Here is a 17,268-nt window from a genome sequence, read left to right as displayed (position 1 = left end):
CGCACATACCTATGAGAAAGTTTAATTTATAAATTAGGCACACTAAGAGGTTTAACAATAGAACAATTATAATGATATATTGTAATAAAGTTATGTGAATGTGATTGCTCTCAAAGTATCTTACCGTACTGTAAATCACTCTTCTTTCTTGGGAAGATGTGGGATGACACAGTGGCTTTATTAGGTCGAGAAACTGTCACCTTTTCTCTAAAAGGGAGCAGTTTATTGGCTTTTCTCTGGCATATCCGAATCGCCAGCATCACCGCTCTTGCACTTTGGGGCCATTATTAAGTAAACTAAGGGTGACTTGAACACAAGCACGGTGACACCTGACAGTCAGTCTGATCGCCCAGACGGCTGGATACTAAGTGACTGGCGGGCAGGGAGCAGACAGTGTGGGGACTCTGGACAGAGGGATGGGATACGTCTCAGGCGGGATGGAACAGAACTAGCGAGATTTTGTTGCGCTGCTCAGAACAGCACACAATTTAAAACGTACAGATTATTTATTTCTAGAATTTTCCTTTTAATATTTTTGGACCACGGTTGACCATGGGTGACTGAAACCTTGGAAAATCAAACCACAAATAAGGGGAGACTACTGTATCTAAGTGATTTTTTTCATTAAGTATGGCATACCTTTAAAATATTATATAAAGAATGTATATAACTTGAATATAATAAACCAACATTCAGGGACCCACCACTCATAAATAGAACTTTTGGTACCTTAGAAGCCTCTGTAGCACCCTCTTCCCTTCACCCATCTCCAGGTAATTCACTACCCTGAATTTTTATATTAATTATTCCCTTATATTTTTAATAGTTATATTTACATAGTCAAGGTTTGTTCATGTTGTAGCAAGTATCAATACTTTATTCCTTTTCGTGGTTAAATACTTCATTGTATGGATAAACCACATTTTGTTTCTCTCTTCATCAGCTGGTTGACTTTTAGGTCTTTCGTTTCCACTTCAGGACCATTAATGAATAATGCTCTGACGAATGTTTCCACTTGTCTTGAGTATCCTTAGGAGTGGAATTGTTGGACATGGTAACAGTTTTACTTTTTGAGGAACTGCCAAACTATTTTTAAAGTAACTGTATTATTTTAAATTCTGGCCAACAAGGATCCGAATTTCTTCACAGTTTTCTTGTTATTATTTTGGTGAAACTTGAGAGATACTCTGCTCATATTTAAGCTTCCCCTTTTGTCTTACAAAACTACAGCTACCTTATGTCTGATGATACCAACATATGACGTCTTTGATCTGGTTTCCACCCTGCCATTTCTGCTGGTTCATGTTCATGGTCATGTTTCTTTAAATATAAGTTTCTCATTTTTCTTGGAACTTTTTCTTTGGGACAAATCAAAGCTTAGAATGAACATGGGCTCTGCATTTGGTTGCATCGGACGGGTTCTTAGAAGCATTAACAGAAAAATGTTAAATTCTTGGCTGGAGGATTTTTAGACCACCCAGATCGTTTGAATTTAGGCTGAAGCTCACATGAGAGTGAGCTTGCCAGTTCTCAGGGAAGATGTTTTCCCCCTTGATTCACTGCCCAAGTTTTGGACAGAAAAGTTTTCTTCTGTCCAAAGAAAGCACTGGGTTCCAAAACCCCCAAACTTTACTTTTCTATTGGCCTGTATATTCCTTGCCTTCATGCTACCTATCAATGAATTTATAGGAAAAAAAATTAATATTTTATCCAGAGTGTGTGTTGTCAATGGGTTAGTCATCTGCCATACTAGCAAAAATGGAAGTCAGTAAACAAGCTGATTTATCAGGGTTTTCCCTAACTTACCTATTTAATCACGACATGTGGCTGACCTGGGTGACTCCTATCATCTGGTATTACTGAGCCGTCTTTCTTTTGCAAGATTCAGTATATTGTATCCAATAAAAAAATAACAACGATTATATACACGTACCTGATTCAGATCACTGAAGAGCAAGATGGATCTCCCCTGGATGTCTCCAATGGCTGCAGACTGTGGGATTACATCGCACCACATTGCCAGCTCCTAACACCTTTCAACATTTCACTTTCTTTCCCCCGAATGGAAGACCCTCTATTCCCCCTGACACCTGCCACCTCTCCTTCCTCTTGGAGGCGGAAGTCGGGGTGGAGAGAAGAGGTCAAAGATAACTGGTCATCCACAGTGTTCTTCTCGGTGCCTAGTAGAGTACATAGTGGGAGGTGCATGTTTGCTGGGGCGAGACAGCTCAGTTTTATATATACTGGACTAGGAATGACAAGAGGGCAAAGAGAAAGCCATTGGACAGTCAGAAAAAAAGAGGAACTAGAGCTTGGGAAGGGTATTTGTTCTTTCTGTACTCTTTCTTCTATGTTCAGACGGGCACGGAAAACATGCATGAAATAACTTCTACGGCTGTCAGCTCTGATGGGCACAGTAAGGCTGAAGACAAGGAAAAGAGAAAAATCAGAGAGTCCAGCTGAGATAAGAAATACTTCTGCCTAGTTTCTGGAAGCTAACCAGAATGTCTTTTTACATATTGCCCTCCTCAAAAGACCTATTTAAGGTACTCCCATTGTAAAGACTGTCAGCTGTACCAACTTTGGCTCAAAGTGATACCAGTAACAGGAAAGGAAGGAAAACCCAACTACATGTCGGACCAAAACGTTCTGGCCGGGTCATTTCCAGCCAAGAGACTGGCAAGATTTATTGACTACCAAACTTGAAAGGTCCAAAGGTTTTTTTTTCAAACATTTCTGAAATAAGGGAAATCCCAATTGTATAAAAAATATACACTTTTTGAAAGGAAATACACTGAAGGTAAATAATTACTGTTATTACAGGCGACTTTGTCATCTCTTGTATTTTGGTTTGCAAATATGGTGACACAGTGTAATGGGCAGAATCTGGGCTTCGGAGGCTGGCAGGCCTGGGCATCCCCACTGTGCCCATTGTGTAAAGAACGCCTACCCTCTCTGAAGCTGTTTCTTCATGTGAAAAACAGGAATGATGACAAGGCTGAGATCTGGACTCACCAATGTGAGGCGCTTGCCATAAACGGGAATTACATGACGATGGACAGCATTGGGGTGCTCGCTCTCTCTCTTTCACTTTCTATTTTAATTAGTATCTTAAACATTGCTTCTTCACTATTTCCTTAGAGCTCAATTTCCTTCTTATAAAAGTAGTTACACTCCAATAGCGTGTGTGTGTGTGTGTTTTTTTTCCCAGCATAGGTTAAGTTAAATAAATGTAAACTCTTCCGGTCTACTAGAAATCACCTTGTGTTCACTTTTGAAAAATAATTCAGAAGAATATGAATTTCTGAACCTTTTTTAAACTAATACTTTGCAGATCTTCTCTTATCGTTTGGCTTCTATCGTAACTGTTCAGCAGACTGCCATTAATCCAGTTGTCGCTTTGCGGGTAACCCATCTTTTCTCTCTGGTTGTTTTTACGGTGATCAGATCTGCAGCTGTTTTTTGAAACGTCGTGTGCATCCATGAGCAGAAGCGCACATACGCATGTGCAAAGGTACACACTATTGAAACACGGAACTGCATATAACCTACGCAAACAGTTTAACCACCATCCAAGAAAATCATCCCCTAATTTCTGGGGCTTAAAATACTTAAGACAAAGTCAGTCCCCACTGGTAATAAAGAGCCAGCACCTAACTTTTAAGTGCCCGATGCTACGTGGCATGACAGAGTATGATCTCTATATTCCAGGGAAGGGTGCTCGATCCACGCCAGAATTTCGTAGCACACTCATAACCAAGGCAACCGTTAAGATTCTACTTTGCACTAAAATCCAAAACAGACTGGCAAACGGCCTTTCCAGTCACTTAGGTCAGCACTCAGAGGCACCTGAATAAGTAGTTAGAATCTGATGTCCAATTAAAAAGATTCCTAACATCTCTTGTTCTCGAAAACCATGTCAGAAGCACTGAGACTGTTCGATGCGTCTCCTGTCCAGCAGTCCCACTCGTCTGCCTTTGTTTTAGTTCCGTACAGAGTAGTTAGCGAGATACTACAGAATGAAAACCAAGGCCAGGCATCTCTTCAGTTTATTGGAGAATTCTCAGTTGGAAGAGGAAAGATCACAGACTTTAATAATTGATAAAAGATAAAAGAACAATTAGCTGCAAATTATTACAAAAGTAATTTCTGAAATGTTTATTTTGAACCACTACTACAACAAAATTTTAGTGTATCCTGAAGTTCATATCTTGGTAAATAAACATAATAAGTCACTGAAAAGCAAAAAAGAAGTTACTGTTACATGAGATCTCAATGTAGTAATTCCGCACAAATAACAGCTGCAGTTATTTAAAGCTGCTTTTGCTATATATCTGGTATATTAAACAAGAAAGTGAATTACTTTTAACACTGCACAAGTAAACAAAGGTAGCAAATCCAGCAATATTAAAACCTGATATTAAATAGTATTCAAACATTACAACAAAAACAAACGATGAACTTCTAGAACTCCAATCCCACCCTTGTGAAAGGAATGTACATGGATGGTAAAAAAAAATAAATAAATAAAGTGACAAGAGTGACTAACATTGCATCTGCCTCTGCAGAACAGAAATACGGTTGAGTGAGTAAATGCGTACAGGGTCTTTTGCTAAAAAAAAAAAAAGTATTTAACTTTAGTACAATTTTATAATTCTCAATGACGCTCTAATTCTCTTGTGCTGGTGACAGGTGGACAGCGTTTTAAATGAAAGTTATCTCCCCTACACTCAAGGTACAGATGCATTATTTTTGAAAATTTGGGTGTAAAGCTTTCTTTGAAAAATGTAAAATTTAAAGCAATACCCTGATGGGAAATTTATACTATTAATTGTGGAAGAATAATATTAGCTAAATCATTAACGAAGGAGACGTTTGGGTCTGGACTCTGATGATGAGTCAAGGTTAAAATCTGCATTTGGGGAATGTGCACTGATGTCAAAGTCACGGGGCAAACTCTCACTTCATAGATGGCGCATTTAATAAGTAAATTCTCCTACCAGCAACATAAAACCCTTACTTAAGCAAAATGAAAGTATTATGAATTGAATCAACTCACGTGAAATATCTGAAAGGATAAGTGGAACACTTTTCAAAGTATACAGATGTCACCATATACATTCACTGAGCGAACACTTAAAGGTTTTATTCCATTAAATTGTACCAAACCATCCAAGAGACATTGTAATTTTCTTCTGTGACTTATAAATAAAGCATTCCTTTTGTATGAATCAGGAAATACTTTCAAAATCAACATTAACAATACCTAAAACATAAATGTAATTTAAACTCGGCTTGGGAAAAAGACACGAAAGAATCGCCACATTTCGCTGTAAAATAAAGTTCTGAAACTCCCTTCTCGAAGGCCTCGTTCACTTTCTTTCCATAGAGCCTTCGATGCTTCTAAAATTGATAAACAGAGAATTCAACTGAATGTACATCACAACTTTTAACCGTTCTGAATGAGATGTGATATTTCATAAGGGTCAAAATCTACAGAATGGCAACATTACAATGTTATAATATAAATATGTCAAGTAGATTTGTAAAAATAGGACAGAGTAGAGCTGTTCTGAAGACTGAGCAACCAAACAGACCTCGACTGCCGTGAGAAAAATCACAAAGTGCCTTTAAGGAAAGTAAGTTTAGACTGTACTTGATTAAAAGATACTGCTCTAAACACAAATGCTTTCTCTCTACGAAAGGAAGCTTAACTCCCGCTTCTTTTCACATCTACCAACTCATAGTATTCGTCTCTACGCCCTGCACTGAACTGACACAGATGAGTCCCACCGTGATCACTCCCGGGCACGCCGACAGCCAGCGACTGGCCTGTCTGCATGAAGCCACCGAAAACGGGAACTCTGAATCCAGCACGGCTCCCGAAAAATGCAACGAAAAGAAAAGAAGACACGAGGAAAATCTCACCTCAAAATGATTACGACCCCAAAGAGAAAGAGACATTTTCAAGCATAAAGTTTTACAAAAGGAATATAATGTCACTTTAGTTTAAAAGAAATCCAGCTCTCGGTTTTGCTGTGAATCAAACCCGTACATACACTGAAGTTACTAAACACAACTCGATAGTTATATACTTGTAAAAATTCGATCTAAACTTAATATCAATTATCTATGTTATAATTAACAACAGTTCCCGACGTTTAAAAACCCAGGCCAGTGCTGCTGCATCTCAAGTTCTGAGAAGCTAAAGACATAAACAATTCTTATATACATTTCCTGCATTTCTCCCTTAAAAATACTTGAAGAAATTTTAGGAAAATTTATTTTTAAGGCTTACTCTATTTATCTTAAATTGAGGGAAAAAAAAAGCTTGTAATGAAACTTCAAAATATTTAAATAGCTCTTGGTATTTTTCTTGAAAAGCAAATCTGACTCTTTCCTTATAAAATACATTTCCTTACCATAATTATTAATTCGAATTAATATGAGTGCCCCTATGCCTGGCCCCCCAACAGGTGCTATGTCTTCCACACTTTGTGAAGCTTCCAAAAAAGTCAGTGCTCAGGAAGAAAAGAATATGTAACGGAGCAAAACCAAAGCCCCCCAACAGGAAGTGATTGACTCTGGGTGACGAAATCTACTGATGGAAACCGAAAATTCACACATGCACACCCTCACAGACAAAACCAAGACACAAGCTCAGTCCCCTCTCAAGTCGACACGCACCTTCTAACAGGAAACGGAGAGCCCAGCTGGGCCGTGTCGGAGGACTTTACAAAAATAACGGATTTTATCCGGGAGGGGGGTGCCTATTTTTTTTTTTCCTAGAAAAAGCTTATCCTTGCTAAAGTGGAGAGTTTTTTCAAAAATTTAAAGAGTGGAAATCATTATTGGGCTTCTCTAAATGCATTTCCGTATCAATATAAATTTTTAAAATTTAAATGTTTTGCACTTTGATTAAAGAGAAATAAAAATTCTTACTGCACAATCATTATAGACATTTTATTTTAAAGCACCTTTTTAACATTAACAGTGGATCTCTCACGTAAACACATTAAAATAAAAGAGGGCACAAACCACTAGCCAGGTGAAAGTACTCCTTTACACACATACACATGCGTGCGCACATGCACACGCACACACACTCACACACGCGCACACACGCGCACGCACACATTTGCTTTCATTCCAGAACAATTGGCAAAATTAGCAAATAATGTAATCTGATGAAAGGCTGGGGAAACTATCATTTATGGTATTAATAGAAACCTAAAATACTAATGTTCCTAAGAAATTAAATAGTTTGGGGCATTCAAAAAGCTACCAGTAACTATGAAAAAATTGACTTTCAAAATGAGACAAAAACTATCGGAAGAAAATTACCTCAAGCTATTCTTTGATGTTGGATTAGTTACTAACAGGATACCATCTGTTTGCAAAGGAGAAGAACCCTAACTCTTTATCCCTGGAACCTCAGCCACCTCAGAGGAGTTTCTAGCAGCACGATTTGGATGCAAAAAGAACGCCATCGGACAATGTCCCTGACACCCGATGGCTGGACCTTCCTTCAAATACATCTTCGTAGGGTCTTAACGTACTACACATGTGTGGAGAGTAATAAGTGAAGATAACATCTGACAGAGACTACAAAAGTATGAACTATATACACCACGTGATGACGCAATGAGCTCAAAAGGCTGCACTGACTTCCCCCTAATTCACTTTAAATGTCAATATTCGCTATTCAGACTTTATCCTACGCATCTTTCTTTCTTCGTCTCCGAAAACAGGTAATAAAATATACTGGTTTGGAGCTTGTCCTATGCGTTTTCCAGGAGCCAGTCAAACAGCGACTTGCGTCCGTCCTCGCTGTGGGTCTCCTCCACCGTGGCATAGTACTTAAGCACGGCCTGCAGGAGGCCGCCCACCGCCCATCCTTTCTCTTGTAATCGTTTAGAAAGCTGAGAAGAAAGGGAGTTATGTCAAACATTAACCGAACACAATTTTATAATAAAGTTTTCATCTTTATTTTTAACATCAGCTAAAACTAAAAATCTGTTTGTTTGAAGTAAAATATTGTTTCCCAGTTGTAACAAAGTCTTCTCCATAAACCACCATCCCTTTACACAAATTAAATATTTTTCCTTCCTGCCCTTTATAAATATGTCTCCTCCACAGAAGGACACTTTGGGATTGCTGGAGACAGAACTCCATAAACCTCACCAAGCGGATACTCTGTGTGGGCGTAGAGATCTTCCATTTTGACAGGAAATTCTTTAACTTAAATACATCCGCCACACTTTCAATTAGAAACATAAAATAATAAAGACAACGTCAAGCTTAATAAAAGGATGTGGATTTTCCTTCCGCAACATATAGTGTGGTTTTTTTTTTGGAATACACACTCTAGCCTCAACGGAAACTTGGCTAACTTAGGAAATGTTAATGTTGTTTTTTTTTAAAAAAAAAAAAAAAGTAAAAAAATATTGTGGTCATCATTTCACAATACAGTATATACAAATATTGACTCATCATATTGTACACCTGAGACTAACATATTTCTTACGTATCAATTATACCTCAATAAAAATACAGTAAATAAAGGTTTAAATAAAATCTATCGCCACCAGAGCATGTCTTCACTCATTTTTTCTATTTCTGCAAAAACTAAGTTTTTGTAATATAAATATGCTTAGCCTTTTTAAAAATAGATTTATCGAGACGTAATTCACATATCATACAATCCACGCATTTCAAGCACACGTACATTTTCGTACACTTTCGTACACTCGGCGAGTGGAATGCGCTCGTCACCACAATCGACAGAAGAACATCACTCACCAGGGAAGCCCCACACGTGAGTCACCACACCCCGTTCTCCCAACCCCCTCAGCTCTAGATAATCACTAATTTACTTTCTGTCTCTACAGATTGTCTATTTTGGCCATTTCGTATCCATAAAATCATAAAATGCATGGTCTGTTACGACCGGTTTCTTTCATTTAGCAGAATTTCAAGGCTCCTCCATGTGTGGCGTGTGTCGACTTCGCTCCCTTTTACCCACAGGTCACACTCCAGGGCATGGATATTCCATATTTTATTTATCAATTCGTCAGTTAATAGACACGGGACTGTTTCCACTGCTGGTCTGTTATGAATAAAGCTGCCATGAACACACGCTTCCACTCCCCTTGGGCATACGCCGAGCAGTGGAGTGCTGGGTTACACAACGATGCCATGTTTAGCTTCACGAGGACCTGGCAGAGTGTTTTCTGCAGCCACCTGGGAACAAGGTCCCCTTACGCGAGCGCTGTCACACCCAGCTCAGCCTATGGCCTTCGCCTTCCTTAGTCCTCAGCTGATTCAAGACTAAACAACGTGAAAACGTTCGCCCCCCCCTAAGGTTGGTTCTAACACTCACCCTACCCATGCTACCTCCTTGACGGTTCATTTCCTGAGCATCCCTTTCTGTCTTATTTTTGCCCCAAAACAGAATCTTAAACTGGAAATAACCCCCAAGTCTGAGTAAAAGCAAACAAAATACTCCCCCCAAAAAAACTATTTTTACATAATGTCTTTTTCACATAACAGTTTTTCCAACAATACTTATGTAAATTCCAAATCAGGAATCAAGAATAACTGGACTGCTCCTTTTTTGTTATTACTGACCAATTAACACTGGTTACTCACTGGGCTATTCTATGCCCTATAATAAGATTAAACCAAAGTTCTCATAAGGAAAATTCTGAGACAAAAACTTTAAGACTGTAAGCTAAAAATCTTGACTAGCAAGGTGCTTGGCACACAGTAAGCTCTCAATAAAAATCTTATCGGTGCACCAAATCGGAATGTTTTATTATTAGAACCTTATTAAATGCTCAAGTAGTCCACCGCCTCTTATTAAATGTTTAAAGTCCTACTGGCTTTTGGTTATGCCAGCTTGTCGTACTAATGAAACTGGATAAACAGAGAAAGAGATATACTGAGTACTAGGCACCATTATTAATCGTTTAAATACAAAGAATAACTCGGTCTTTTCCTATGAACACGTGACATGTTTAATGACACCTAAGTCTGAGAACACGGAATGTACCAGGTACTAGGGTAAGCACTGCTTTACAGTATTATGTTTTATCTCACAAACCTCTGTAAAGTAAATTCCATGCTCACTCCCACAGTGCAGACAGGGAATGGGTGAACTCGCCCAGGGTCACACTGCTAGAGTGGCAGACTGACGCGCGACCCAGCTGTCAGCCTCCGCTATAAATGGGCATCTCACTCGATCAGCCATGTGACACCGAACACCATGTCCTGTTTCACATTTCCTCACAGTCCCCCACAAGGCAGGCACTTACTCGTACAAACTCCTTCTTTGCAGAGTCATGAAAGGCAAGTTCTGCGACCTCGACTTCAGAGGCCACCAGCCACTGAAGAATGACCCTCAGCTGGGGGTCTACTGTGCACGGCTCCATGTCAATATTCGTTATTAGCAGTGTCTTTCCGTCTTGCTCCAAACCTAGTGTACAAATTTAAACAATTTGAAGTGAAACTCACCGAGTCCATTGTCCATACTCAGGTTTCCAAGGAAATATAAGTATTTCCCATTTCTAAAGGCTCAGTGAATGACAGGAAAACACACGGCCCTTTTTAACCAAACCACATCAACTAATCATTTCTTTGAAAGGGCAAAATAATGCTAAAACCAAGCTATCTACTGACAGCACAAATACAAAACTCTATTTTGAGGCACTGAATTCACGTACGATCATCGATACCGCCATCTGTGTCAAAATACGATCCACGAGTAAAAGAAGAAAAAATAAAACTATAAAGCCAAGATTACGATCAGAATACAAATGAAATACAAATAGAAACCTCGAATACACATACTAAATGGACGCTGGGAAAGCTGTCCGAGCTGAGAGAAGAGGAGCAGCAGAGACTGGGACAGCGCGCACCGCTCTAAGCTCTTTAGATCGCAGACCCCTAACCCCGAACCCGCCCCCGGGGAAAAGCTGTTATTTGGTCATCCCCGTCCTGCAGGTGAGGCCTCGCGGGCAGAGGGATCCAGAGGCCTACAGCGAGGACACGGCTGAGCCGGGATGTGAACACGGGCAGTCTGGCTCCATGCTCATAATCACTTCATTCTTTAGGCAAAATTAGGGGAAAACAGCATATGCAACCACTTATACCCCAAAAGCCAGACCAGGGAATTTTCTGGTATACCCCTATTATAAATAAAATATTGCTCTCAAGTTTACTTTCTTTGTGTAGGAAAGTTTTCCTTTCAACAAAATAGGATGAATCCCCGTTGGCTGTGCAACTAACGACCGAACACGCCTGCTTCGGGCGGCGGGACACGCTGGCAGACGCGGCGCCGGGCTGTGCCCGCCACGGAAATCAGCAGGTGACCATCCCTGATTCACTGTTACGGTTTGCAGAGCATTCTAGACCACTACTCATCATTTTCGGGACATGTGTAGGCCCCTAATTTCTATTTTAGAAAGTTGATTCATATTATTCTCTTAAAATAAATGTACTGGTTTTTCCCTCTCCTCTCCCCACTAATTCTCAGTCAAAAATGGGTCTGGTGCACAATGGTCTCTGGGCCGTTTTCTAAGTCCTGTAGAGGTCACGGGGTTGGACCCTGTCACCCCAAGGCGTCTCTGTGCTACTGGCCTTCTCGGTTCAGGACTCCTGGATGCCGGGCCTTAGAGTGACCCCTCTTTTTAGAGAGGTTACTAAACACTAGTGAAAAGAGAAGGGACTGACATCCTAAAACTACAAAAAAGAAACCAAATGAGGTTTGTTGCCTTAGGATTTCTGTAATTTTGAATCTTTCTATAATTCTACTTCAAGCTTTCTCTTAATTTACCAATTTCTATTTTAACAAATTTGAAAGTTGGCTACAATTTTCCACATAAGGAGAGATGACCACGCAAGCTGGTTTATGACAATATCCACAAATAACTGATCTCCTGACTTCTACCTACTCACAAAACAAATCCTGAACAGCCTGGCTCGTGTCAAAAGTAATAAGTTTTTCATGAATTTCCCACTGATATTAACTTGTATCTCCTCTCAGTAATTCCTCACTAAAGTTAATACTCGTTAGAAAAAATACTCACCACATGCATTTATACCCCGTATATAGCTTTTGGAACAACTTTGCTCATAGGTATTACTTGGGAAAAAGTACAAAACTTTTCTAGACAAAATCAACACTTTTTTAGTTAACAAAAATAAAGCAAATATTGCCTAGCATATCCGTAACTCAAAAAACATCTCCCAATCCTATTTTACATGTGATGAGAAACACTTGCTTCTAGAAGCCCTATGTGAAGAAGACGTCTACTTTAGCAGAGGCATCAGAACTAACATATAACCACCATCCTAGGTCTGAGGATTTTAGCTCAAAAATTAGTACATGACTTTCCTCAACAAGCACAACTGGGAATAACATGGAAACTCAGAAGTTACGCAACACTTGTCAAGAAATTCACTTTGGCAATTTTCTACGTTTGCCCACTTCTACAGAAAGGATAACAACAACAACAAATCACTGGTTCAAAAACAAATCTCTCAAACAGTATGGATGCATTTAGGTGTCACTCTACAGAAGCCATTATTGGTGTTTCCATAATTAGGGGACAATGAAAACTCCACTTCAACACGTACAGTTTATAGATTCACTCAGACATTTTAATACAGTTGAATTAAGGATTACGTATCACAGTCCAAGCTCTGTGACCAATAGCATCTAGTATTTACATATTCAGAACTACATTCATTAAAGGCAGAACTGAGTATTTTCTTCAAATATGTGTTATGCGTGAGTTAAGACTCGAATTACGGAGGGAAGAACTGATTTTAAGGTATCTTTTTATTTTTACTTATTGATTTATGTAAGACTGACATTAAACAGTAATTCTAGAAGTTATTGGTTTGGTAGGCAAAAATGATGACATACGTCATAGTGATAATAAATTATCTTACGAGTAAGGATTTTTCATATTTTGAAAAAGATAATTATACAGAGATTACCATAACTTTCCCTCTAAATAATTTAATAATTCTTTTAAAGTATCTCAGTCTTTATACCAATGAGTACTTCAATAATTTAGCGACTGAATAACATAAACTGCTCAACAAAGGACCCGACAGTGAATAAGTTGGCTTAAGAATACCCTGATTGGTAATGTAAATATTCTGATTCATAATAACCCAGAGCCTAACTGATGAAATGCACAAATACAAAAATCAAAGACTCTTCTAGAGAAACTTATACAAAAACAAAACAAAACATGCAAACATTCTGAAAAACGAATTGTCAATTACCTTCTACATCGTCCTCATGCTCTTCATCTTTATCATCTGGCCCATCGCTTTTCGAATAAAAGAACAGAAGCGGTTAAAAAAAAAAGCTTTAGTTAATAACGGCATTAAAATCAATTCTTAAAATGTGGTAAAGAATGAGTTACAATATGATGTGTGGCATTTAAAAAGGGAGAAATGACAATAAAAAAGGAAGCTTTGCTTCTCACACCATTTCATGTTGAAGTCTGAATTGTAAATGATATCTAGCTAAGTTATCAATAACCAAGAAGCTCTGCCTGACCATGATACACAGAGTGCCAAGTAATGTCATAATAAAATTTAAAATAATTTAAAGCCAAAATATTCTACTAATTTGGTTGTAAATAACACAGCACTTGAATATCATAGTATGCCACAAATAATTATTAATGCTTCTGCTAAGGCCATTTACATATTTTTAACATCATAAAAAACATTTTTCTTACACTTTTCTTATATATGAAATAAAACTACATAAAAACAAACGAACAAACAAACAAAAAAAAAACAGAAATCCTGTAGGAAGCAAGCTCTTTTTAATGAAATAATTGGCAGAATGAAGAACAGCAAGCAGAGCAACACATGCGTAAAGGTGATGCATTTTGCAGTTAGATGTCAATCACAGCACAGTGGAATTTTTTCGTTAGATGTAAATTCATCAAGCAGAATCATGTCAAAATATGGGAGGAAAGCAGCGTGATACATACTGGCACCGAAACCCGCATCCTTTTAGGAATATGGCATCATGCATTAGTGGTGGAAGACTCATCCGTTTTTTAGGTTTCTGGACTGGACCAACCTGTCTGATGCTGGAAAGGAGAAACTGTCCTCATACAAATCCCCTTCTAAAGCAAGACTGCTCCAGCTACTGCTGTTACCATTACTGCCAGGGAAGAAGAGAACAGTGCTGAACTAGAGAACGAACGGAGAGGGCCCTGGCTGTCCCGTGGAACGGCTCCTGCCAGGGACAACGGCGGTGTCCTGACGCCGCCACAGCGAGCGGGGAGAGAACCCCTCGCTGCGGCCACAGGAGGTGCCTGGCAGCCTCGGAGACTCTTCCTCAGCGGACAGACAATCATTCTAAACTTCTATTCACTTTACAGGTTAAGTCAACGGAATGACTTTTCAGATAGCAAGTGAATGTCTGAAGTAAGACGTTTCACAATGAAATTAACGTCTACGTTAAGTCTCGGGATATAATTTGTAAAAAGCCAGGACTCGTCCGCTTGGGTAAAGTTTAAAAAGTGCACAGGCTGACACTCTCTCGGGTCTTCAGTTAGAGTAAACGGCGATGTGCTGGGGGGAGGGAGGCGGGCGGCAACACAGTCCTAGACAGACCTTCTCTAACTTGAGAAAAAATGTCTCGATTTTAAAATACTCTTATTATGCCAATGACTTCCGTTGCATACGTTATGTATAATTCAGGAGGTGATCAATCATACACATTTTCTTCAGAATACTGAATAACCAAGGCTATTCGAGCATTACGCTTGTCCATTCGGCCAGTCACGAAATGCCACACAGATAACTTCTTAAATTAACCAATCAATAGAAGAAAGCAACTATATTCTAAAATTGCAGCAAAGCAATAAAAAACAAAAAGCAACTGTGTTCAGAAACAAAACTAAATTCAAATTTTCAGATTAAAACCTAAACATGCAATTTTTAAAAATACTAATTAGTAAGCACATTAGTCTGCAGTGATAAGCAGCTATATTTCCCCATGTTAGGCTAGGCAATTATAAAAATTAATATTTACACAAATCAAAATTTTGGTTCTAAAAATGAAATAACAAAATCTTTTTATGGGCATCAGTAAAGGTTGACAACGTTACGAAAAAGAAGGACAGTTATTTAAAAGTTCTAAATAGTTTCCAAGCAATCCTGAGTCATTTACATATCCATGTTTACTCCAGCACCATCGAAATGTCACAAACTATAACGTATTAGAGAGTCAAAGTTAAAACTGAACAGTATCTTTTCACATATATTCAAGAAAATATACAGCTCTACTCTAAGACTAATGTGACAACCGGTTCCGCCCATGAGTCTGCTGTCAGACAAATCAAAGCTAAGAAAGCACGTAAATACAGAGTGGACAGGGAGCCACCAGCCAAAGAGAAAATCAATGATCTCAAACACTGCACTTACTTCTATTCACAGGATTATTAAACAAAAGCATATATAAAATTCTTACCCATATTCTAATGATTCCTCCAATTAATAAAAAACCATTATCCAAGTATTAGGTGAACTTGGAAAGAATGACAGCTAAAAAATGTAAAGACTAAAAATTCAAACTCCCTTTATCTAACCTCATTTCCCCTCCTGTTTTACCCGCCAAAATGGGTGAGATTTGAAGTCAGCTATTCATAAAATGCCACTTCTAACTAGGAGAACCATATAATTTTTTATCCAACCAGGGCACTTCTGAAAGTGAAAGGCGTCACCATCAATAAGAACCCGAGAGCAGCAGCAAACCAGGACCGCCCTGAGGAGCGCGGCGGTGCGGTCGCCCTGCGTTAACCCAGCACGAAGCATCGCCTCCTCGCCTCACAGTCCATCCCCTTCCCGAGCACTGTCCCGCATCCACCGTCGCTCTGGTGTCATTTCCTACTTCTTACGCCCAGGGCGGGTGTCCCTCAGACCAGTGGTAGGCGAGGCCTGAGGCTCTGGGCCACGCAAAGAGTACTGTCGATTCTGACACAGCTCATAACAATTAACTCCAACATTCCACAAGGCCAGCCCCGCTCTTACCACAATCTACCTCGTAACTTTTAAGAAATCCACAAACCGCTGAAATATCTGATATTCACATATACAGACAAGTTCTCTTTCTGACCAAATAATTAAACATCCCTCCTAGACACTAGTACAAATCTGGGATTACTGTTTCTGTCTTAACCGTGGCTCTCTATGGGACCTCCCACTCAGAGCGAAACTGAAGTCTGTCCACACCTTTAGTCTTTAACCTGATCTCTGGACCAGACAGTAACAGGTCCTACAGCAAAGAGTCATCCCGGTGCTCGTCCAGCCTGCAGATGCCTGGGGTCCCCCAATGCCCTGCTGAGTCTCGCCTCTGGGAGGTGAGGCCCTGGCAAGTCTACGCCCAGCGGGCACGCCAACGCTGGGGGGTCCCACTCACTTTTCCTCTGGGCCTGTACCTTAATGCCACGGAGCATAACGTTTCTTATTAAGCCTGTGGTCAATCAAAACCACACGAGTTTTTGTGACAAAATGCTATCAAGCCAAGTCTTCCACAGCTCGAATTCGAATAATTCATAACTATTTGAACATAATTATTTCAGCCTCAGCCTAATCTGGTCTTTTCGGTCCTCGGTTCTGTTAATGGGCTTATTTTTTCATCTTCGTCTTGAGTCATTCACAAACGAGCACTCCCTATCACTAATAAATGACGCCGACGGGACAGAACCGAGGACGGCGCCTGGCAGCCATGCCCTCCTCAGCGAACCAGGTGGCGCTCCACGCAGCGCTGCTCGGGGGCTGCAGTCCCCGCCGTGCTGGCCTCGAACCCCGTCCTTCCACTGTAGCACCAGGATTTCCTGAGCAACCATGAGAAACCGCACTGAGGTTCCAGAAGCCTGTTTCTCAGATAGGAAGGATTTATGTGTTAATATTCTATTCTAGATAAAGTCATGGAAAAGGGCCAGAAGGCGAGTTGTGATATTACCCCCACCTCCCACTACCAGTTTTAAAGACGGCCATTTTGGGATCCAGATTTACAGAAATATTGGTGGTTTATACCATATTTTAAGAAGCTATGACGAAAGAGATACTTTATAAATATATTAACACTTACTAGTTAATCCAAGCACCAAGCAAATACTCGGTTCCAACAGGTGAAGCCGCTTCCTCTCCGTATGCTCCCTCGTCCCCCTCCTACAGTCTTCCTACCTCCCCGCCCGGGAAGCAGGGAAGCTGATCCCACGG

General features: G+C 39.8%; 1 protein-coding gene across 5 annotated transcripts in view; it reads right to left on the bottom strand.

The window, feature by feature from the left end:
• Positions 1-4,031: 4,031 nt before the first annotated feature.
• AKAP11 (A-kinase anchoring protein 11) overlaps positions 4,032-17,268 on the bottom strand; it is a 45,486-nt gene continuing 32,249 nt past the window's right edge. For 4 of the 5 annotated variants that reach the window (XM_015591807.2, XM_025048990.1, XM_025048989.1 and 1 more), the window contains 4 exons: positions 14,117-14,200; positions 13,300-13,346; positions 10,317-10,477; positions 4,032-7,922 (listed from right to left, as the gene is read on the bottom strand). In XM_015591807.2, coding sequence (XP_015447293.1) covers positions 7,782-7,922; positions 10,317-10,477; positions 13,300-13,346; positions 14,117-14,200 — 433 coding nt within the window. In that variant the 3' untranslated portion in view covers positions 4,032-7,781. The remainder of the gene's footprint in view (positions 7,923-10,316; positions 10,478-13,299; positions 13,347-14,116; positions 14,201-17,268) is intronic. The other variant, XM_025048991.1, reaches the window with a different exon arrangement.

The sequence above is a fragment of the Pteropus alecto genome, unplaced genomic scaffold, assembly GCF_000325575.1.
Source record: "Pteropus alecto unplaced genomic scaffold, ASM32557v1 scaffold35, whole genome shotgun sequence".
NCBI lineage: Eukaryota > Metazoa > Chordata > Mammalia > Chiroptera > Pteropodidae > Pteropus > Pteropus alecto.
This window is presented reverse-complemented; position numbering and strand designations above follow the sequence as displayed.